General features: G+C 42.8%; 1 protein-coding gene across 1 annotated transcript in view; it reads left to right on the plus strand.

The window, feature by feature from the left end:
• Nucleotides 1-24,130, plus strand: part of Ephb1 (EPH receptor B1) — a 300,214-nt gene that overhangs the window by 163,420 nt on the left and 112,664 nt on the right. The window contains exon 3 of the mRNA XM_019207667.2: nt 3,735-3,890. Within this exon, the coding sequence (XP_019063212.1) occupies nt 3,735-3,890 (156 nt within the window). The remainder of the gene's footprint in view (nt 1-3,734; nt 3,891-24,130) is intronic.

Here is a 24,130-nt window from a genome sequence, read left to right on the forward strand (position 1 = left end):
AATAAAAGTCCTATTATTGCTTGAAAGGCCAAGATTCATTAGACAATCACAATATTTAATTATTATTTTTGAAAACCACAGAGTCTTTCAACAGATGTCAGTTCCCAGGTTGTCAGAACCCCAACCTTTCCCTATTATGTTACTCCCAGTTGCTTGACATTCTTAACTGACTTACGCAGTATTGAAGGCCATTTCCACTTGCTTCTCTTGGCCTATGTATTCTATGCCAAAATTGACCCAAATACTCTATCACCTCTAATTAATGCCACTTTTTCTCAAAAGGTAGCATGTTTTTCTTAGTTTTCTTAGTAAAATAACAACATCAATAACTTCTATTAGTGGCATCTGATACAAAATGAGTTAAAAAGGCTTTGTGGACTAGCCTGACATTTTAACTGTTATTTAAGAAATTAATTCTACAAGAAAATATAGTACAAGGGAGATCACAAGTTACAATGTAGAAGTTCATTAAGCAAATTTGGGAAGACCGCATTTTTTTAAATTAGGAAATGTCTGGATATAGATCTAGTTATTAAGATATTAACATGTACAATCTGAACATTAAGGAGATTCATTCATTTTGCAATTGTAGGTAAAATACATTTTATAGGTGTAACACTTCACTCATTATCCAAACAGAAGTAATCTATGTAGAAACATATTTTACCATTTAGTTCCAGGATTTATTTGCCCACTTTGGGACTCTAAACTTAAATTCTGACTCTGACTTCTAAAATTCACTGAAAAGGAAGCTTGATTTTCAAAAGGGAGTGGACAGGTTGAGATGGAGAGAGATTATGGGACACACATTAACGATGGCTGTGTTTCATACATGAGTTTATTTAATTCTAATACAGGAGTTTTGAGAAGTACAGATCTTTTGTATAGGTGATCGAACTGAGGCTCTGAGGAATTCCATAACGTTCCACCCTAGTAAGAATGAGCAGTTGGGCCAGAGATTTAGCTCAGTGACACTTCGCCTGCCTCACAAGCACAAGGTGCTGAGTTCCATCCCTGGTACCAGAAAAAAAAAAAAAAAGAAGAAGAACGAACAGTACCAGGAAGCCAGCCCATCATTTTGTGGCTGACTACTACTGCCCAGAGCTTATTTCTAACAGGAGGCTGGACTGAGACTCCCTCCTAAGAAGGTTCCTTACCTCTCTCTGAGTATTTCTCCCTAAGGGCCCAAGAATTCAGAGATAGGCATCCCTGGAATTCAGAGCTGCTTCCCTCGTCAGAAATCTCAGGAAGCCACTTTCCAAATCTCTCTGCCACTTGTGGATATCAGGATGATTGTTTATGCTATTAACTTATTAAATGTAAAGTGAGGAGGCTTTTAAGTGCTGGAAAGAACATGAAAACACTTTGTTCTTCTTGAACTGATACATTAAGAAAATTACAGTGTGGCAGAGACCAAATATGAATGCATGAATAGTCATCACATTTCCTCCCCCTGCTGCATCTTCACAGCACAGGCCCAGTTCCTCTGTGTCTTCTTCAGAACCCAGCTGTGCAAGGAACACTGGGAGCTAGTGATGGCATGAGTCATGTGTTTCTGCAGGAGACAAGGATGAGTTGTGGATGGCAGAGAAGGAAAGAGGGGGAAGATAGAGGGAGAAACTCTGTGGAGTGGGCTTTGAAAGATGGCTTAATAAGCCAAATTGTAAGATATTTTGTGTAGCTATTCAGTGTTTCCCAACTTAGTGTTTTTATCTATTGATTTTTTAGTAACTATTCCAGGTCATTTTTCCCATGGAGCATTTTCTTGTGAATGTGCTTAGCTGCGTCATCAAGTGGCCCATTTTTACATAGGTTACAACAGAAATTGTTTCCCAAGGGAAACAGTATTTACTCCAGTGTGCTCCTTGTAATGGAGGCCCCAGGAGATGCTCTTCAAATTAGGGTTCTCAGTGGTAAATCTAGCATTCTAGGTCCCATTTTTCAAGCACCAAGAAATTCCCCATTAAAAGTAATGAAAATAACTTTGTTGTCCACATTTTCAAAATATTGGAGCACAGATAAGTGATAGGTGCTGAGGCCTCAAAGAACTTGTGTTCCATGGAAAACAGTTGAGTTATGCTATTCCAGAACTTTTCCTTTCACTGAGGTTGCCTTCCATCTACAATATGGTGCACATCCAGAGTAACTGAATCCGTGTCCTTACTTGAAATGAGCAGTAGAATAAGAAAATTTTCATAGCATAGGAAGCTGTTCTTCCTTCTTGCCTTGGCAGAAACGTGGTGGATGCTTTTCCAATAGCTTATCTGCATATCATCACTATCATTTCTCCCACTGTGTGATTCTGGGTAACTTTTTTAACCTCTCGGTGTCCCAACTTCCTCATTAGCAAAATGAAGATAATAATAGCCACCCCATAGAGTAATGCATGTAAAGCATTTAATGAGATAAGTTAGCAGATGGTGGCTACTGCTGTTATTAAAGAACACTGCACTTTCCAGGAGGGAACAGTATATTTGGGAAGAGAAGCTTTGCAAGTAGAAGCCATTATAATGATACTTCTATGAGCGCACTTATCACATTACATTATAACAATATGACTACTCTGTATCAAGAACTCCTAAAAGGCAGGCTGTGTTGGGTCAAATTCTCAGGAAGCACATAGTAAATGTTTGCTGAACAAAGTAGTGAGGTGTGTATCAACCAAACAAGTTGACCAGGCAGTGAGTTTTACCAATTCTCAAAGGAAGATGAGCCAGAGCGGGTTTCACTGGGACAAGAAGAGTCAGGGGCTAAAGTGGTGAGGAGAGCTGTAGGGAAGTAGGGCACGCAGGATCACCCTTCTGGGAGCATGGCAAGAGGGAGACCAGATGTCTGAGCCTGAGGGTTTCAGTAGAGGAGACATGCTCAAATCTGAGGGATAGTCTGGAGGCAAATATGGCATGACGTGACTCTGTATAAACTGATTCCACAGGGGACCAAGAAGAGGTGCTCTGCATATGAGAGCGTCTCCAATGGCATCAAGCTGTACTATGTATTCCCAGCCTTCCCCAAAGCAATATATGTGACAGAAGATAGCAAGTGCATGACACATTCCCTGGTGCACTGCTTGTAAAGCCATTCTTTTCTTCCTCCATCCCTGAATGCATATCAAAATGCAATTAAGGAAGAATGATGTTCTTACAGAACTAACCTTGAAATCACCTTAATTTCTTTTTAAAGCACCACTCATGAATTTCAGTCTTTTGCCATCATTCATAACAAGTGCTTGTTAACATATCTCTCAGTGTCTCTTGTGTGTTGCAACATGGCACTTAGGAACCATGGATCTGGTCCATTGTCAACCAGGACCAGCTTAGGCTCTAAGGTTAGATTTCTTCAGTGAATGGCTGGTGGTAAGTACCAGGCTGTTAACCAGACATGAAGGTGGAGGAACAATCATTTCAGAGCATTTATATCCCAGGCCCTGAGCTACATATTATTAGATTCATTTTCCCAATTAAATTTTTGACATACCTGAGAGAGGAGATTCATTTTTCATATTGTTCAAGTAAGAAGGCCATTGTTACCAACAAGGCATATTTCACTAATGATGTTGAGGAACTGGAAGTATTAACTAGGGATTTTTCAATCAAGATGCTCACTTGGTGTGTTTGTACAAAGGAGCATCTCAATATCTGTTTTATAAGTGCAGAGTCTTTCATTTTCCAGTTCCAGGAGAGGACCTCTGCCTGCCACCCTTCCATTAATTCTCACATGATCTCTTTATGTTTCAGCCTGTCCTGCAGGGACATTCAAGGCCAGCCAGGAAGCTGAGGGTTGCTCCCACTGCCCCTCCAACAGCCGCTCTCCTTCAGAGGCGTCTCCCATCTGCACCTGCCGGACTGGCTATTACAGAGCGGATTTTGACCCTCCGGAAGTGGCATGCACTAGTAAGTGTCTAGTTAAGGCTTTGGGCTGGGGCGTTTGGTTCCCTGAAAGCGTGAGTTTGGGGGCTGGCCCAGGGTGGGGAAGACACCTTCCCTCCTTTGCAGGGCAAAGCAGAAGGCTGGCCGGGTGCTGAAATGGACAGCTCCTTTGCAGTGGGATGTGGAGCCGCTCTCTGCTCAGTAGGGCAAGGTCAAAATTACCTTCTTTTCCCCCTTTTCTTCCAAATAGGAGAGTATATCTTTCACCCCACCAGGGCAATTTCTGTACATCATACTGTAAAAATGATAGTTTGGGAAGTTCTTTCAGTGTAAAATGAAGATCTAGAATATTGCAACAATTCCTAGTGACTCTCCCAGTCATTTCCTCTTAGAAACCCCTTCCTGGTCTCTACAGCTGGAAACATCTGTCTTCACTGGACCTCCTGTATATCTGTCACTAGGTTTCCCTTGAACGTATTGTACTTTTATTAATTGTCTAGTTATTTTATAATTATCTTAGCTACCAAATGAATGTACTTGTGTACCAGGACCATATCTTCAACTCCCTGTGTCCCTTCCAGTGCCAGCATGGTGTAGTAGAGCCTGACTACAGAGAGCATCTCTGAGGCATGAATTCTTGTGGTTTGGCATCAGCTACATCCATTCCCCCATTATCTTCTGCAGGAAGAAGGACTGTCATACTGTCAAAAGTGGGGGCTATCTCTACTTTCTGGTAGGAATTGGGGAAAGAATCGTTTCCTCCTTCACTAAGGGTTTCAGCCTGAAGAAGGGATGATCTCTTTTTTTTCAGTATTCCCATTGTGTTCTGGGATCAATACTGCAGGTTAGTCTCTAATCATGCTGGAATTTTCTTTTGCATTGGACACTCCAGCCTGGCTTTTTGAGAGCTGAGATCTTTCCGCCATCAGTTTGGACTAAATCACTCCTACCCACCCCCAGCGCAGAAGGCCACATGGGGACATTTCATCTGCACTTGCAGTTTGATGGACAGAAAAAATAACCAGACTCTGAGTGGGAGAATTTCTTAATTCTGGACTTGTAGCATATGTAACCTTTCCTGGGTACGGAGGAGGAATGAAAGTGCCTTCTAGATCAAGGCCCTGAGCTCAATCAATGCTTATAGATTTGAGCTGAGGAAAAGCTCATCTTCTTGTGAACTGATTTTCCCCAGACTTCCTCTGGTAGAGGGAGACTTACAGAAGTGATTCCATTTCTGCTGAACAGAATCCCTCTCTTTCTGCGGTGGCGTCTCCTCCACTGATTTCTGACCATCCCTCACCAAGGTGCGCTTCTATGAGCCCAAGTAGTACTGTTTAGTGTACTCTTTTAGGGGACACTTAAGGATGCTAAGTCAGTACTGCCTGGGTGTTCAGATCAAGGACCAGTCTCCATGAAGACCAATACACTTACTCAGGGTCTCACAGCTTCTCTCCAAATATGTTCCTTTCCACCTCTGCTCATAAACCCCTTTTAGTAGTCTGCTTCCTTCTCCAAATAAACCCATGAAAATAGAAATCAAGGTTCTCCTAACTTTAGCAGCTGTGCCCCCTGTAGACTTACTGAGGATGAGGCCACCAGAAGGAAGCTATACCCATGGCCAGATTCTCCAAATGAGTCTGTTCAGATGTTCCTGAACCAACAGACCCCGTTCCTGCAAAAAGTAACACCCCAAAGACCCTCATTCCATTTCCGACCTATTGACTGAGCCCACATTCTTTAAATCATACCCCATAGGTTTTCCCCTCCTGACTCTGCTTCATCCAGTTCTGGGGACAGGCACACATCCTATGCTCCCTCTGGTTCTCTCATATCCTCCCCAACTTTCCCAGAGTTGCACAGAGCTGCCTTTCCTGTGTGTGTCACCAGAGCTGCCATTCCTTTACATAGCCCTGTGCCTTGTATCCCCGGACATACAGCACTAGGCTCATAGGAGACACCTCTAAATCAAAGCTACATATGCCTGTGGTGGTCAAATCTGACAGCAGCTCCTGAATGTATCGTCCAGCTTCCCAGCCTGATCTACAGGAACAAGTGCTTGGTGAGGGGACTCAGAGGGCAAGGACAGGCTGCAACACAATGCTAGACAAAACAAGTGTAAGTAAAGCTATTATTTTATTGAGCCTCATTATATATTTGATTTATTGTGTGCCAGGGAAGTACTGTATGAAAAAGTCAATTTGTTGGCTTTTATATTCTCATTAGGGTTTCCTTTTAAAGCATTCTAATTGGAGGTGCCATCTGTTCTCTTAAAAAGGCACCACACATCACCACAGTGAATAATTTTTCAGATATAAGGAGCATCGCTGGAGCCGTTGAGGCAAGGATAGGCTTGCACTGTGGCCTTGGGGCCCCCAGCTGGCTCAGTGAATTGGGCAGGGCAGCTGTGCAGAAGCCCGGCTCAACCTGAGAGAGGCTGCTCAGAGTCTGGGGCTGGTAGGGCCTCTTCATTTTACAAATCAAATCTTCCGTCTATCCCATCATGAAGCAGTTATAGCCTGGCTGGGCACTGAGGATTCTGGGTGAAGCAGGACAAGTCCATCCTTCTAAATGTACAGGACAGAGAATGTCTACAGTGTCCTATACCTGTGCTTCTGACCAACTGGCTATGAATCAGGATTCTCACCACCTCCTTACATTCACCTAATATGTTTGAAAAGCTCAGAGAACTCAGGGAAATACTCTTTATCAGCTTCTTATAAAGGACATTACAAAGGACATAGAAGAAGTGGTGCACAGGGCAAGATAGAGGAAGGTCTCAGAGAGTCCATGCCTTCTCCGACACGTTATCCCCAGGAACCTGTGTGTTCAGCTGTCCTGAAGTTCTCTGAACCCTGTGCTTATGGAGACCTCAGCACATATATGTTATTGTTTGCATCTTTAACCATTGATGATTAACTCAATCTTCAACTCATCTGTCCTACCTGGAGTTTGGGGGCGGGACCGAAAGTCTCAATGATCCACATTGATGACCAGCTGCCAACCCAAAAACTACCTATGGGGTTGTCATCCATTGGAATTTCAAAAGACATTACTTTGAGGAGGCCAAGGTTTTTAGAAATTGTGTGCCAAGAAATGCTGTACAGGAATATATATGTATATAGAGCTGTGCCTCAGTTAACATACTTATTTTATTCCATGATTCTGGAAAAAAAATGACCATGGTTGTGTTCATCACCCAATGCAGTGCTTGCAAAAACAAAATTTTGTCAAATGCTTCTGTTTGTGAACCAAATTGTTCACAAAACAAAAGCATTCCTGAACCGAAGTTCCACAATATTACAGTGTCCTCCTGATGCCTCCCTCAGGCACTGCCCAGAGGCTCCAGTATCCAGTGGCTTCCTGGCTTCCCTAAATTGACCTGATGTTGAGAGGGTCCTGGGAAAAGCTCAGATAATCAATTACGTGCAGTGATTAGAAGATGGGCAATTTAGAAAGAAACACTTGAATCTTGACTCTGTCTCTTCCCTTTTCTACGACCTTGATCTAATTTTTTAACTTTATTACATTCTGTTGTTTAATTCTCACAATCTTATAGTAATGTATGCCTTTCTGAGTTGTTATGAGGATTAAACAAAATCATACTATTATGTCTTTGGCACAGTGCCTGGTTTGTAGTAAACTATCAATCGATGCTAGAACTTGCTTTGGTTATATCCCTGGAAAGTGTGATGATGGCAGCAGATCTGAAGCTTCCAGCATGAGAGGGTGTTAGGGATCTGAAAATAGAAGGGATGCTGTCCAGGGTGGGGAGGGGAGTGAGATTGACCCATCCCTCAGCATCACAGCAGAACTCATTGTGTGATCTCAGACCATACGGTCACCTTGGCATGAAGATCCTGGTGGAAACCAATGAGAAGGTGAGCTATATGTCCAGGCATTTGAGGGAAATAGAGGGAGGCACAGACCAAGCACGAGAACTCCAGGAGCCGAGAAGCTGAACAAGAGTGATGATCAACAAGAATGATCTTCATTTCTCAGGAGTCAGGTTCATTGACTTCTCTGAGTGAGACACACTTTGCTTTTTTCCTCAGGAGGGTCAGACAGCAAGAGGAGTGTGACAGAGTCATCCAGATGGAGGAATAGTGAGGGAGGCATGAGGAAGTGCCCAACAATGTGAAACCGAGCACTGTGATGCATAGCTTCAGTTTTAAATAATTTCTAGTTTACTGGGGAAAGAGATGGAAAGTAGGAATTTATGAAGCAGGTGAAAATAGATAATTATGCCTTATAAAATTGCTGTCTGTGAAAAACTATGGTGAAGGACTGGTGTGAAAATAATTACCTTGTTACATTTCTGACCACCAAAACCCTTTTTCTGTCACCCACATGGGAAAAATTTTGATGGATCACAGAGGCAAGCTTGTGCTTGTCTTGCTTCTTTTATTTGTTCAGATGCTGTGAGTGTCCCTCTGCTGCTTTGATCACAGAAACAGAGTGAAGCAGGGACACCAAGGTCACTGTGTCCCCTGAGCACCCAGGTGTCCCCTCAGAATAGAAGGCACAGTGCTGGCCAGCACTCTGAGGTTCCCTTGTAAGCCATCTTTGACTTCCTTCCTGACTCACACAGAGGCAAAGAATCTGAATGGCAAGAGCAGGGGCTTTGAGTTTTGCCCCTGATGATTTGATCTAGGGAAAGTTACTTGGCCTTTCTGAGCACAAGTTTTCTCAGAAAAATTTGGAATGATGGAATTTAGATTAGGAGGCTGTGATAACTAAGTGACCAGAAGTACTGAAGCCCCAGGACAAAATTCAAGCCTCTCTGACACCAATACCACAACATCTGTGAAAGTTAAAATGTGGGAGCGTTTAGAACAGTGTATATGCTCCTGGTGATTTGCTGTTATTCTTTTGAATCTACCTCCCATAGAAGAGGGTGGAAATCCTTGCTTCCCTCTCCTATCCCTGAATACTATGGAGCCTTTCCTGGAAGTTTACATTTCATCTTTTAGAAACTGGCAGGTGTTCTCTCTCTCCCATCCCTATCACCATAGGGCACCAGAATGGCCCCTGGGGCACATGAATCACACTCATTGGACAGACTGCTCAGAAGTGTGACATCCCCTGTGCCTCTGCTCTGGTCTTTCTAGGAAAGCTAAGTGGGATGGAGAAGTGGAAACTGAGTAACAGAGGGTAGGAAGAGCTTTGAGGTGACAGGAACAGGAAGAAGTCATCTGCAGATATCCTCTGCAGCTGACCCGATATCCATCAGAGTGCTGTGAAATCTACAAGGACATCTACTCATAACACTTTCCCACTGGTCTTGGGAGCAGACCATGTTGGGTCATGCTTGACAACATAGCCATCGATGGTTTCCTTTAGACCAGTGGTTTTCAAATGCAGTCCCTGGAGAAGAAGCCTTGATGTCACCTGGAGACTTACTAGACATACAAATTCTCAGCCTCTCCTTAGACAGGTGAATGAGAAACTCTGTGGGTGGAGCCCAGCTGTCAGAGTTTTAACAAGCCCTGCAGGTGATTCTGAAAGCTGCTAAAGTTTGAGGACACTGTTGTAAAATTGGGCCTTGTTTCTCTGTCTTCTGCTTCGTGATTCTTGTGGAGAAAGGCTATTGAGTGAATTTCAGTAGGCTGAAACCAAAGGCCTGCCCCTTCCCATTGGTATCACATGTGCCAGGCTGGCAGGCTGGGAAGGGGCTGTGAGTGCATGTGTGATAAAGAAGCGGGTTAGAGTGTGCATGTGTGAGTGTATCTGGGTGTCTGAGTGGCTCAAAGGTGGGTCTCACTAGTTCTCAGAATAACCCCGCCTGCTCTGGCTCCATTTCCATTACATTCTTGCGTCGGTAGACAGAGCAGGGTGGCACTTAAAATGTACTAGGGGAGAGAACAGAATGGAATCCAAGGTGCATAGCCTGGCTGGAATGGCCTCAAGGAGGGCCGAGGGAGAAGCAGAGGCAGAAGCAAAGTGACTGGTGCGCATCATGTGCCTGAGCTCAGATGGAGGGCCTGGTGAGTGGGAGCTAATATCGGGGAGTGGGCCTCACCACTTAGCTGGGACTCCATCCCACCTAGGCAGAAATCAGGCCAAGAGGAAGCCTTTGAAGCTCCACAGCAGAGGGACTCTTTGTGCCAATATGGCAGAAAGGTCCATATGGCCACAAACGTCCCACATGCAGCAGGAGTCCAGTGTTATAAACTGGGGACTGCTTGCTTGTCCACATGCTACACTTTGACAATGATTTTTTGAATAATTTTCAAAAAGAGACCTTTGCACAAGTGTTTACCTCTGTTAAACTGGGGCTTGCGATGTTAAAAGAAGGCTGTTTTTACTCAAGGTTTGCTTTACCTTTTGTTGACCGGGGCTTTATTAAAAGATGCACCGTTTACCTTTATATGTGCGAGGGCTGCTTGATTTTATCCTGACATGTGATCCAGGGTACATATAAAAACATGTCACTTGTGGTCTCAGGAGGAAAATAGTCTGTGCCTTTTTCAAGTTGAAATACAGATAAAGGTCATGGATCAAGAGTCGGGCTAACCGGTTTCACGGAGTGCCTGCACGTAGGCTCACGCCCTGTGTGGGCCAACTAGATGCTTTGTACCGGGATGCAGAGTGGAGGGAGTACGAGTACAAACTGAAAGCTATTTATTACTGTCATTGCTGTTTCAGGAAGGGTCAGCACTGCATGTGTAAATGTGCTTTCACACTTCCAGAATCTGCAGTTTCTTTTCACAGTTGTTGGACCCAAGTGGGTATAGCCCTTATAAGGAATTGCATAGCTCTAAGTTTAAAGTTAACAGCCACACAAACTGACTTTCTGCTTCAGTGTCTTATCAGAAGAGCATCGGGAGTCACAGATGGTTAACATTCAGAGCACCTTACAGGTTTTGCCGCATGTCAACCTTCCCCTTCCCGCCAGCCTGCTCTTTCTAATAGCCCTGAGAGATGATCATCCCACTTTTAGTTTTCTGACTATTTCTGATGACAGACAGCTTATATATTTTGAAGGCTGGCTCCATTTCAATTGCTAGCAGCCATCATCATCAAGAGGGATCTGCTGGTCTTTCTTTGCATCGGAACACCTTCTCCCACTCAGCTGCCACTGCTTGGCCATCGAGGACCCATGTTCAGCAGAGAAGTGGTTTCAATGCTTAAGGACAACTTTCTCATCCTTTCTTAATCATCTCCTTCAGACTAAACATCTGTTATTTTACCTATCTCCCAAAGCACACTATGTCCTGAATTCCTACTCCACCCCCACCATTCTGGGTAGCCTTTCTGGATTTCTCATTTTCATGATTAAAGCTCTCAAACTATGACACGCAGAAACGAAACTTCTAATCCTTACTCAGCAACAGCAGAGTTCAGTGGGAAAGTGATGGATTTTTGTCCTGTGATTGGAATACTGCTGACTGTTTACTTTGGTCACGGCCTCTGGCACGATGGGCTCCCATCGGACTTGCTGGCTACTAAACAGCCACTGTTTTTGTTTGTCCCATCAGGATTGCTGCTCATTTGGGTCTCCCCTATTGTGTACTTATAAATACGACTTTAGAAGTTTTGTCCAGTAAATGTAAGCACAATGCTCACTCAGGTATGAATCATTCAATCCAAAGACTGACTTCTATCATCTCAAATGAGAATTGTGTAAGGGTTAGAAATGTGGGCTCTGGAGCCTACATCCAGGTAAAGTCCTGCTCTGCCACTTGCTAATTCTGGGATAAGTGACAAAGCTGCTCTGTGCCTCCATTTTGTAACCCATAAAATGGAGTTAACACTAGTGTCTGTCTCATTTTGTTTTCATGGAACTTAAATATAGCAATCTTATTTAAAATAGTATTTGACAAATGAAGTATTTAATAAAAGTAAATTATTTTATTTTCTTGCTATTGCCAAAGTTGCTTGTCCCACTTTTATGTTGTTTTTAAAACAGCTATAATCCAAGCACTAGCATTATTATTGAGTTAACCCTGTTTCCTTTGGTACATGAATATCTGTGAACTTTTTTCAGATGTATCTTTGCAGGAATCAAGTTAGATACTCTATATACGTGTTCTCACTAGACCAATAAACTTTTAGAAAAATAAATAATGCCTTCTGAGCTGAATTAAACTTAGAGAATGCATACTGGTCCTTATTATCCTTTATTTAGGCTCACAAAGCACTGACTTAATTAGGAATTTCCAGAGGTATCCATTCATTGTACTTTCTTCTCTGTTGCAAAAATCGGAACAAAGCTGTCCACCCATGTCTTTAGGACCCTTTCTTTATAGGAATGATGCGTTTTGGTCTTAGGCAGTGGCCCTGATGTCAAATATATGGTTGCTGTTCCAGGCAGGGTTAACTGGGAATGAAGGCTATAACTTAATGGGAGTGCTGCTCAAGGTTCTTGAATCTTCCCCGCTCCAGACCTTTGCCTAGGAGGAGGAGATAAGCCAAGAACAAGTAGCCCTGCATCTTCTTTCCTCTGCCAGACTCTCACTTCCCTCCCCAGGAGAAGAATGCCTTGTCTTGTGCACTCTGAATATTCTGCTGGTTAGAGTTCATCAGGCATAGGGCTCTTACTTGGCCACAAAGCTGAAAGCCATTTAATGTGCTCATCTGATTTCTTTTGCCTGGTCTGTGACTTTACATTGTAAGTGTTCACCCCAGTCAAGTGGTGAGAGGCCTGCAGTTGAGATGAGACAGACCAGGGCTGTCTCTTGGCTTCATCTCTCTCTTGCTGAGTGGCTTTGGGTAGGTTACCTAACCTGTCCAAATTTCTGTTTCCTTTCCCCAACTCTGAAGATACTGTTTTTTATTATGCATATTGTGAAATGCATATAAAATAACTAACTCATTGTAGGTTATATGCTAAGTAGTAGATAAATGGTTTTCTTTGTAGGAACACAGCATTTTAGGTAAAGTGGTCCTAAGGAGCTATATCTTAGTTTGGCTAAATTCTGACACCATCACTCCTCTGTCTCTATCACTTGTGATTAAAAATCTGTGTTCAAACTCAGTGTATCATCTTGATCCCTAGCACCTCACAATCAGGCCACACATGACCTCTTGGTTCCCTTCATCTCCTCTTTCCCATTTATAATGGCTCAGCTCCAGATCCTGATCCGGTTCAGTGAGATACCAAGTCCAAGTTTTAGTGGGATATTGGCCTAGACCTAGGTCTGTACTTGGTGGTAACTTCAAGGTTACCACTGCCAGTCACGCCTGCAATTCATTGACCCATTGTACCATTGCTTCTGTCCAGGAGCCAGATTCATACTCTACCCTCAACTCCATTACATTGTGTGGAGTCCTTGGCCCACACCCAGCTTTCGTTGGTGTTTTTCTCAAAGTCTGTGGTGATATCTGAATTTGCAATTTTGTCATTTCCTGGGACCATTATACTTCTTGCCTTTCCCTAGAGGGCTCTCCATCCTCTTCATTCTCTGACGTCCCATGTTCCATACTGGAAATCTGATACTAGCCAGTATTTTTTAAAACCAGGACTGGAATTTTCCAGATTCTATGGTTGGTCACACATGTAGACTCTTCATGGAAGCTAGAGCCAGAGACTCATACATACCATTGTTGGCTTTGTATGGATGTGAGAAAGACCAAGGATACCAGTATCTTTGGATCTCATCAGAGACTTAGGGGAAGGCACTTTTAACTTACACCAGGGTTGATTTTGAATGTTGTCTGAAGAGAACAAAGGCTGCTTGTGAAATAAGTGATCTCCCATAACTGGAAGTAGATCAAAGGTGATGGAGGGTTTCAGAATTATATGGGAAGTTAGACGAAGTGAACATAAATGAGTCTTATAGTCAGTTTGGGCATAGCTATGCTTTCTGGATTATGGGTGGCATTGGAAAAAGAATCCATCATTTGGTAGTGATTTATTTTGAAACTGCATGTCTGGTCTTCTGTGAAACTTTCTATGTAATTCACTGGAAATTGCCTAGTCTAAACCAGACACCTGAGAACTGTTGTGACATGGGATTAGATATGGATTTAGAGGCTGGACTTACAAATGTATTAGTGATGACTCAGATGACAAAGAGCAGGCTGCAGTCTGAAGTCAACCTGTAAGAGGCCCAGGATTCTCTCCAGCCCATGCCAGAGAGCACCCCCACCACACTTAATAAACATGTTCCAGTGCTGAAGTCACATAGGGAAGGGAGGTTTGCTTCACAGAATCTACAGCATAGAGAATGAGAGGCCATATGAACACAAAGGACACTTTTTCCTTTTTCCTCATTCTGAAGAGCAATGAGTCTGTGTAATGATAGTACTCATGTGTTGTCCCTTCTATGTCTTTGGGCTTACACACTGGGAAGTCACAGTCATCACCAAGCCCTGCTAGCACTCAGTATGCTGTGATGAAGAACCACTTAGTTACCATAAAGAGAATGCTGTCTGCAGGACAGAAATGGAGAATTTAGCACCAGATGAAAATTCCTTGTGAGTGAAAAGACAGGCTTTGTGACTTTGTCCAGAGACACGGAACATGTGCAGCTCTGGAAAGTTAGCAGTGCCCACATCCTACACCCCTCTGCCCAGGTCAGGCTGTGAAGCACCAGGACAGAGGCCTCTTCTGAGTACACCATCACTGTGCTGTATGCCCTGGGACTCCACCCTGAAGCCTCAGCTGATTGGATAAGGAATATAAGTACATACTCCTGACAATAACAGCTGGCCTTTATTAAGGTGTTACTATATTTTAGGCACTGACTAAGTCCCTAACACGGATTTTTCTCACTCAATATCACAGAACATAAGACAAGTACTACTGTCATTCCCAGTTTACAGATGAGGGAACCAAGGTCCAAGAAGGTTAAGTGACTTGTCTGAGCCCACACATTTGGGAGTGGAAAAGCCTACATTTCCTCCCAGGTCTGACAGGCTCAGAGATCTTGCTCTTTGCTCTGTTCTAGTCTGCTTTCCTTTGGAAGGAGGACCATAGCCTCTCAAGCACCAATCTAATGGTAGCAATCAGTTGAGATGATAGAGTGTTTCTCTGGTAAGAACTTGACACATGTTCTATTTTTTTTTTTCTTCTTGGCACCAGGGATTGAACTCAGGACCTTGTGCTTTCAAGGCAGGTGGCAGAACCACTGAGCTAAATCCAGACCCCCATATCACATGTTCTTTATGCAAAGTAACTGAGAAAGGTGTTTTCTCTAAAACTTGGGAAGAGAAGACTTAGGCAGGGTATGCACCAGAGGTCTACAGAGTTCCACAGTCCCTCAAGGGTTACTCAGCATGACTCCAGTATCTCATTAATATAAACAATAATCAAAAAAAGCTCAGACATACCTTGGGGCATACCCACTTACCTAGAAATAGAGCTGGTGAATTATTGGGTGCATGCACTTGGGAGTCAGCCAATATTACTAGAGTGCTTTCCCAAAAGGCTTGACCAGTTTATACCCCTCCTGGCAGTACATACACTGGCCAAACTGAATGTTACCAAGACTTTTAATCTTTGCCAGTTTAACTGACCTCTTAGTCATTTTGATTAATATTCCCTGATTATAAGTGAGTGAATACTTTTTATGTTTATTGACCAATTTATTTTGTCTTCTGGGAATTGTCTGTATAAAAACTTTTGCCCTTTTTCTGTTTTTAAGCTGACTTTCAGATGTCCATTAATTATAAGTGGCATCTTGCCTTCCAGTCCTGCACTTATTTTTGGATAAATTTTTGTCATATCAAGGTTTTTAATTTTTAAACTCAAATCAGAATTTTTCTTTCTGGTTTTGAGGATTTGTGTCTTGACTTTTTGCCTAGGTTTTATGTATGCTTTTCCCACTCTAGGGTATAAAACTACTCTTGTATTTTCATTTAATTCTCTATATAGTTATGTTTAATTCCTTTCTCTATCTGGAATTAATTTTTGAATAGGACGTGACACTGATATTCTTATTTAATTTATTAAAAATAACATGCCAGCAGCTCTATCTGAACTGTTCACATTTTAGTGTGCTGCTTCTTTTATTGTAAAATAAATGCCTGTGCATATCTGTCTTTATTCTTTCCCATTGGTTGTTTGGTCAATTCTGACACAGTATTAAAACTTCTACAGATGGTAGCTTTATGGTACATCTCTATGACAAAGCCTCTGTCTATTATTCATTATCAAAAATGTTGTGTCCATTTTTTCTGCAAGATTATCCTTGACCTAGTTGGGAATATTTCATTAAACAATCCTATTTAATTGGGAGTGAGATTCTATTGAACTTTTGGATTACTTTGAAGGTGACGGTTTGCTTTCTGATGTTGACTGTTTTCATCCAAGCACATGGGATTCAAGTCTGCTTTTATGTCTTTCAGTAAGGTTTAGTAGTTGTCATCATACAGCTATTACCCAGGCCTTGTGAGACTTGGTTCTAGGTATTTTACAACTTTTGTGAATAGATATTTCTCTTGTTCTTTTAAAGCAGGTTATAATTATTACTAATAGATGACTTTAATGTCAGGAGTCTAGCAAAGGCCCTGTGACTGAATGAACATTTGCCACCTGGAAAACACTGACTTCCAAGGTTTCTTTCTATTTTAAGAATTAATGTGCCTATGGAAATACCAGAATCAGGACTTGATAGTGGGTGTTTACACTTCCTGCAAAGTCTACTTAGTTTTCTGTTTCTTTTTTGACCCTAGTCCTTGAATTGTCATTGGAACCTGGATGTTTTCTGTGTACCTGGGAAAGATAGCACATGTCTCCTTTAGAATGGCTTCCAACAGTGCATGGAGATGTCCTCTGTGTACTACCAAGGAAAATAGATTGCCTTAAGATATATTCTATCATTTGATTCCCTGAGTGTAATGAGGAAAGTGACCCCTGAAAGTTCCTGTAACACAATCTCTGGTCCTCTGTGAGCTCAGGGGCGAACCTCCAGCAGCCTTGTCTGCTGGTGGTCTGTGTGGCTGTTGTGCAGGCACCCACTTCCGCTGCAGACGAGCTCCTCTGAGAGACACAGGTAGACTTCACACAAACAGAGTTAGCACAAGGGAATGTGGGCAGAGTTCTCCATAAGTGTGGAGAGTCAGTGGGGGATTAGTGTTAAGTGACCTTCCCAGAGTCAGATGGTAGCAAAGCTGGAAGTGAGTCTTTGTTTCCTGAGTCCAGGACATTATCATTATTCCAGGACACTTCTGAGGTCTCATTTCCAAGATTAGGAAAGGGACTCCAAAGTCCCTTTAAGGCCATATCCTTAAGTTTGCATTTCTGTAGTTTTCCAAGGAAAACTGGAGAGTCCCCAGGGACTGGAGCAGGGATTATGTTAAAGCTTTCTTCTCTTTGGCCTCATCTTGCTCTACAAGTGGAAGCTTCAGCTATCCACCCTCCCACACAAAGGCAGTGTCCTGCTGAAATGTGCTGCCTCTTGGTGACAAACCTCACCCAACCCTCCAATAGCTTCAAAGCCAGCAGGAAACCTGGACTCTCAGGCTTCAATTCAGGCCAGAAAGAGGCTGTCTCTTTTCCCAGAATGTGGAATCCACTCCCTTTCTACCAGTTAGCTCCACTGAGGGAGATACAAGACACACTCTCTCTAAACACTGGTATTTGGTGAAATGTATAACACTAGGCTCCAAAAGTCCCTCTCAGCAGGTCCCCTCCTTGTTTTGACTAATCATTTCTCCTTATTATTAACTGTTATGATTAGGAGAATTGCCTGAGTAGGGCCCAGTGTTTCAAAGACCCTAATGAGCAACACGTGCAGACTTGCTCAGCCTCGTCCTGGAGCCACAGTTTTCTGGTTCTCAGGGAAAGTGCTGAGATGGCTTAGAAGCAGGAGCTTCCCACCTGTTTGTGATCCACCTTCTCCTGGCACTGTCAGCTCTTGTGTCTTCCTCCCTTAGGAGGGTGGGCAGCACTCACATCTTGGTTCCACTGATTGCCAGCCCCAGGACTTGACCTGAAGTTATTTTTGTTTCCTTACATGTAAACTGAGGATAATACTTCTTACCTCCCAAGATATTGAGTAGATCTATTTCATTAGGGAATACACAAAATCTGCCTAACACGCTGTGCATACAGGGTATTTTTAAAAGAAAGTTCAAAATTTCATCTAGAACTCTTCTGAAATGGAAACCAACTCATCACTTTGTTCTTTTATATGCTCCCTGTAGAAATCTGTTCCGGGGAAAGGACTTGATGTTGGTCATTCATGTGTGGCATAAATTAGTTCAACCTCATCAGAACCATGTCCACGGGAAGCCACTGGGTCAGGGAGTCCTTTAGTCACCTAGCAAGATTTAGCCCACTAAGAGGCAAGGGTGCTGGTACCAGCTGTCATACCTGCCTGCCTAATGACTCCTTCATGGTCACAGACAACTCATTTGGCCTCTTTGGTCCTCAGTTTGATCCACATTTAAAATGAGGAGCTGAAGCCTGCAGAGAGAAACTACTGACATAATATCTGCAAAAAGACTGTTCTGTGAGAGATGTTAAAAAATATTCAGAATCTGCCTTTCTTCATCCCCTCCGCAGCTACTACCCTGATCCAAGCCACTATTTTCTCTCACCTGGATAACTGCTGTGCCTCCTAATTGGTCTGCCTGCTTTTACTTTATCCTCATACATCCTATCCTCACAAGGCAGCTAGAGTTGTGTTGAAAAAGTTTGAGCATGCCATTGCTCTGTTCAGAGTCCTCGTTAGAACAAAATCTCACTAAAAGTAAAAACCCTGCAGGCTGTGCTAGGACCTGAATAGTCTGTCTCCCCTACTACCTTCCAAATCTATTATCTTCCCTCTTTCCCTAACTCCTGTTCCTCCTCCTTCTCCCCCCTTTTTCCTCTATCTATCTATCTATCTATCTATCTATCTATCTATCTATCTATCTATCTATCTACCTACCTATGCCCCTGCATTTTCCTTGAATGAGCCGATCACTGGCCCTCATCAGGGCTTTTGCAATTGTTGTCCCTTTGTCCTGAGGAATGCTCACTCTGGATATTGGCCTGGTTGCTGACTTCCCACATTCAGATCTCTGTCCACATGACCTCTTCTTCAAAAGAGCTCTGTTTACCACCTGGCCACACTGTTTCTGCTCCTATTGCATTTGTCATCAAAGTCTTATCACTGCTTTTATTACACATATATCTGCTCCCTGAAATATTGTTCGATTTCTTCACTAGAATATAAGCTCTGTGAAAACAGAGCTTTTGCCTGTGTCATGATATTTGAATTAACTATGATTGTATAGGGAATAAAATGCATAGCCATCACAAAGAAGCTATCCTGATGGGCACTGTTCTAACTCTTTACTTACACTGCAAATTGGTAGTTATTTTTTTTTACACTGATCCAATCAGTTGTGCTCATCATCACCCCAGTTTTATCACTGAGAATGCTGAGGCTTGGAGATGTAGTGGAAAAATTGGGGATTATTTGACTCATTTCCATTTGAGTTTGAAGATGTACAGTATCTTCCAGTTTCTAGTGAGCTCCTCCTGGGTATCATCTTAAATGGACTCCAAAGATGGCATAAAATTGTCCCTGGGAAGATTGTGCTAATGTGGCCGTTAGGAAGTGTGAGCCAACATAATTTTCTTCAGGTTTTAATGCACTGTCTTCATTAATCTAGGAGAATATGGTACACTTTGAGGAAAGGAAGCTCAAAAGAGGCCTCAGCTTTCAAAAGGACCTGAAGGAGATGCCCCCAAACTTCAGACAGTGCCTATTCCATGTTGGGGAAAACAATAATGCACATGTGCTCATCATTCACAATTTTAGACAATCCTTAGTCTTTTTTCCCCCCAAGACTCTGTGAGCGTACAAGCTTCTGCCATTGAGAAGAGGATGTCTTTGGTATCCTCTAAATGACTCACCCATCTGTCCGTTTTGATGTCGCCAGTTTCCACTAGGTCCCTGATAATTGTTTCCCAATATGGCCTTAAGTGTCCCCTATCCCTTTTTCAACACTTGACAACCCCTTCTGCCACTGACTCCTATTATTGCAATGTTACTATGCTGCCTGATGTTCAGAAGATAATGGCCAGCAAGAGAACTTCATTGAAGAGAGTGGAGAAAACACAGGCCAGTGTCCCTCTCCAAGGTCCTGACCAACTTGGTTCCACGCATCGCATCTTTTCCTCTGGTCATTCTTGTCTAATCTGTCCCAAGAAATGTGCACTTAGTGAAATACAATGGAAGAAAAATTTGCCTCATGTTTGGAGAGTGATAAAGAGAGCTTAATTTAGGCTGAAGAGTATCATAGCTAGAAAGAATAAAGAAAGATTTGGTTTTGTTTTGAAGTAACCACTTACTGAAAAAGAAAATGTAACCGAACATAAAGCTAATTCATGCTTACTTGATAACTTGATTACCTCTAGGACAGTGGCAAACTTTCCACTTATGTTAGCCTCTTCCCCGTGCTGCTTTCATCCCTACCTGTCATAGTTAGGAACAGACATAACAACCAGCTTTATTTGATCATCCACATACTTTGCACCTACAGAATATCTGTTCAGATCTCTCCATCCATTTGCATATCTATCATTTCTCCTTGAAATCTGCTTGTTTTTTCTATAAAACTGCTAAGACATTTCCAACTTCTTCAGAAGTATTCCAGTCACTCAGATACGGCTTCTTGAAGTAGCCGTGTCACATTGAGCAATGGGGAAAGAGGTGCCCTGGTAGAATCTTCATTTTGAGAGCTATTGCTGTCCAATACCACGTATGTGTTCGCAAGCACTCACACCATTATCTCCATCATCCCTAATATTATTTTCCAATCTTCCTCTCTTGTATCCCCTAACTTTCAGTCCATACTGAAGACTGCAGCCAGTCATTTCTCCAAATTATAAGCTTGATTGTTATGGTTTAGGTCCAAAATGTTCCCACACCACCCCAAATTTTCATGAGACCAGAAGTGGAGCTTTGGGAAGGTGATTAGATGATGGAAATGCTATATTAACTGGAAGACTGGCCCATTGATGAGTTCCTAGCTAATGTGTGTTAGGAGCACATGGAAGAGTTCTGTCACTCCAGTGTGACTTTGGAGGGGATTTCTCGGTCCCTGGCTTCTCTCTTCTCTCAGTTCAACATGGGCCGAGCACCTTTTTATCCACTGTGCCCCTCTCCATGCTATTTCTGCTTTGGAGTCAGCTGACCACACACTAAAACTGTGAGCCAAAATAAATCTCTCCTCCTTTGAGTTATGAATATTGGGTATTGGTGTCCCTGTGACAGGAAAATGACTAAGACATTAGCTTTTCTCAGTTATGAGAATATTACATATTTTGCATTTTCTACCGACAGTATTCAGCAGTCTTAAATATTAAATTTCTTTTCTGGTTCATTTTCAGACACTATCTCAACCCCTTCTCAAAGGGAGAAAGTGTAGAGAGCACCCGATTTGATGTAAAAGTTAAGAAGAGATTTTCTTGCCTGTAGGTCAGAGAGGACAGTAAAGATGTCAAAGTGAAACTGTATCTTAGGAGGCTGTGCAGCAGAGGCACAGGTACACACACAGGTCACAAGCCTAGGAAGTAATAAGTGCTGGACTCATCTGGGATGCACAGTCCTATACTCACAAGTAAGGCTTTGCCCCTCCTTGGGCATCTCTCTGGGGCCAAGCAGCATGGAGAGTACAAGCCAGAACAGAGGTGTTTCTCTCCCAGTGCTGCTCCAATCTTGAGAACCCATCTCCCATGCATCATCCCTGAATATATTGACATGCACTGGCCTTGCCTTACCCCAGACATTTATGACATTTTGTGTCTGTAGCATGTACTTTGATCGTAACTATATGTATTTATAATTCCCAGTACTCCATAGGAATGGATTCTTGCATCTGAGTTCCCCAGCATAAGTACCATATCTTTATGGCTCTTACAGTGCTTAGCATAACTTTAGATACAAAGGCCGTGTTCATGGAAAGAGTGGCTGGATTAGATCAGTCCTAATTAGATGAGTAGGCCAGAGCTCCAGATGATTGGACAACAACAATACTTAGAGATTAATAATAGCAGCTGATGTTACTTAAATCTTTTGTGTACCAGCCACTGTTTTCAGAACTACCATATTTTAGATGAGGAATTTGAGCCTAAGACATTTACTTTTTCAAGGTAGGTCGACTTGGTTGTGAAAATTTAGGGGTTTCCTTGATTTCAGGGGACAGTGAACCTACTCACAGTCTGAAAAATCATGTACATCGTCAAGCACATGTTCACTTTCCTGACAAAACTTTTGATGTTCTTACCAGATTCTCCCAGGAGCCATGCATAGACTGGGGAGGGCCCTGCCACTGGCCTGCTGCAGAGGAGCACAGTTCTAGCCTCACCACAGTCATCATCTCACTGCTCCCACAGGGAGGTTCTAGAGGGCAGGCCTGGCTGCGGAAATTCAGTTAGAAGGACCCTGGCTACTTGGCACTTTGCACCAGCCTGGAATTTATTTTGAAATTCTGAGAACAGGAATTTGGCCTTATAAGATTCCTGATAAAATAATTGGCTTTTGGGGCTTAACTGTCTTCATCAGATTGTCCCTTTGATTACTCAAGAGTGCTCTTCTTTCCACCTTAAAACCTACAAATAAACTCACCCTCTCTCAGTCATTCACCCTGTGTCTTCCTTCTTTAAAAAAATTAATCTGCCTCGCAAGTGCAAGGACCTGAGTTTGATCCCCGGTACCAAAAAAAAAAATAAAAAAAAAAATCATCTGGCCCAAACTACATTAAAAAGGAAGAAGATTCTATCTCAAGACAACAACACTGGGTCTGGTCCCGTGGCTCTTGAAAGAACCTTATTTTAATTCTTTGAAGTCTCAGTGATAAGTAGCCATCACTCAGGCTGAACCGAGTTCTCAGGCACATTCTGGAAGACACTGGAGGTTCATCCTGTGACTCAGGACCGTTCCCTTTCCTCATCCAAAAAGAAAATCACAACTCAACACTTTTGCCATTCTTGAAAAGGATGGAATTTCCGTAGCCTTTTTAACAGAATAAGTTTATCAGTAGTAACTGGCAACAGATCAGAGAAGCTTCAAAAAGCTTAATGACACAGGTGTAATTAAGAAAAATGAAGAAGCAGACAGGAGGGCAGGGAGCTCAGACAAAGAGGCTGTGGTGCTGAGCCCTGCTGTGGCAGTCACTGACAGCTTTTGCTGATAGAGTTGACAAATTTTCTTGCTACCTCCTGGTTTCTCTCTCTCTCTCTGCTTCTTGGGGATGTTGCTCAGGGCACAAATTCTGGATGAACATTCCCTGCAGCATATAACCCAAACCCAGCGGGCATAGACTAGATGGGGAGAAAGTAACATTAGTGCTTTCCTCTCAGGAGATTTATGCATTGTGAAACTTGCTCTGCTAGAGCTCTTCGTTCAGATCAAGAGGCTGGGCAGCCTGCCTTCAGGAAGGTGCCCATCTCGTTGAGATTTTACAACACAGTCAAACCAAGGTTGGCACTCTTTTAACCATCCATAAATGAGTCCCTTGCCAACCAGGACCAGAGCAGTCCTTGTGGAAATAATGAACAGGGTTTGGCGTTCTTAGCTGGCCATCTGAGCTGTGGGTCTGTTATATTTCGTAGCACATATTCTTACCTGAAATAATCTCACTTATCTCTGTGTTTCTTTCTATCCTGTCCATGTTCTCTCACCAGAGAGACAAACAAACTTCATGAGAGCAGAAGCTTGCCTGTCTTGATTTTTCTCTGACTAGACAAGTGCAGGGTGCCTTTGTTAAAGCAGTGAATGAATTCATAAATAATGAATGAGGTTACAGTCATTCCTGTGGAACAGACTCAAGTCACCTCCACCAACTTGCATGGTACCCACTCTGTGAGATGAACAAGGTACAGTCCTGCCTGTGAGGGGGCAGGGGAGGACATGTGGGTTGGGCTCTCCTGGCCCTCTGAATCCACTCTCTGGGAAAGGCTGTTCATGTCTGTTCCTGATTCTTGGAGGGAAAGGATCAGATTTATTCACCTCTGAACTCAACAACCGTGCCCCTTCTAACCCCTCTTCATGTCCCACAGACACATTCTCTCTGCAAACTACACAGGAATAAGAAACTGCCAATGATTGCTTCATATATTATTGCTTCATATTCTAAATAAACCTGGGAAAACATTTTCCTGGAAATCTGTTGCTTTACTTCCTAAGCAACTAGGAGCAAAAGAGCAGGAATGAAGTAGCATTTCCTGTGGTGATTCTGCCCAGCTGCTACAGATGAGGGACAGGGTAGGATACACTAAACCAGCTCTTCACGTGCTGCCTTTATTTCACCAAGTCTCTGCCACTCAAGGTCACAAGCCGTGAATTCTATCTGCTGCCACTACTTGGAGGCCTCTCTGAGGT

Source organism: Fukomys damarensis, unplaced genomic scaffold, assembly GCF_012274545.1.
Source record: "Fukomys damarensis isolate Sample0158 unplaced genomic scaffold, DMR_v1.0_HiC HiC_scaffold_37, whole genome shotgun sequence".
Taxonomy (NCBI): domain Eukaryota; kingdom Metazoa; phylum Chordata; class Mammalia; order Rodentia; family Bathyergidae; genus Fukomys; species Fukomys damarensis.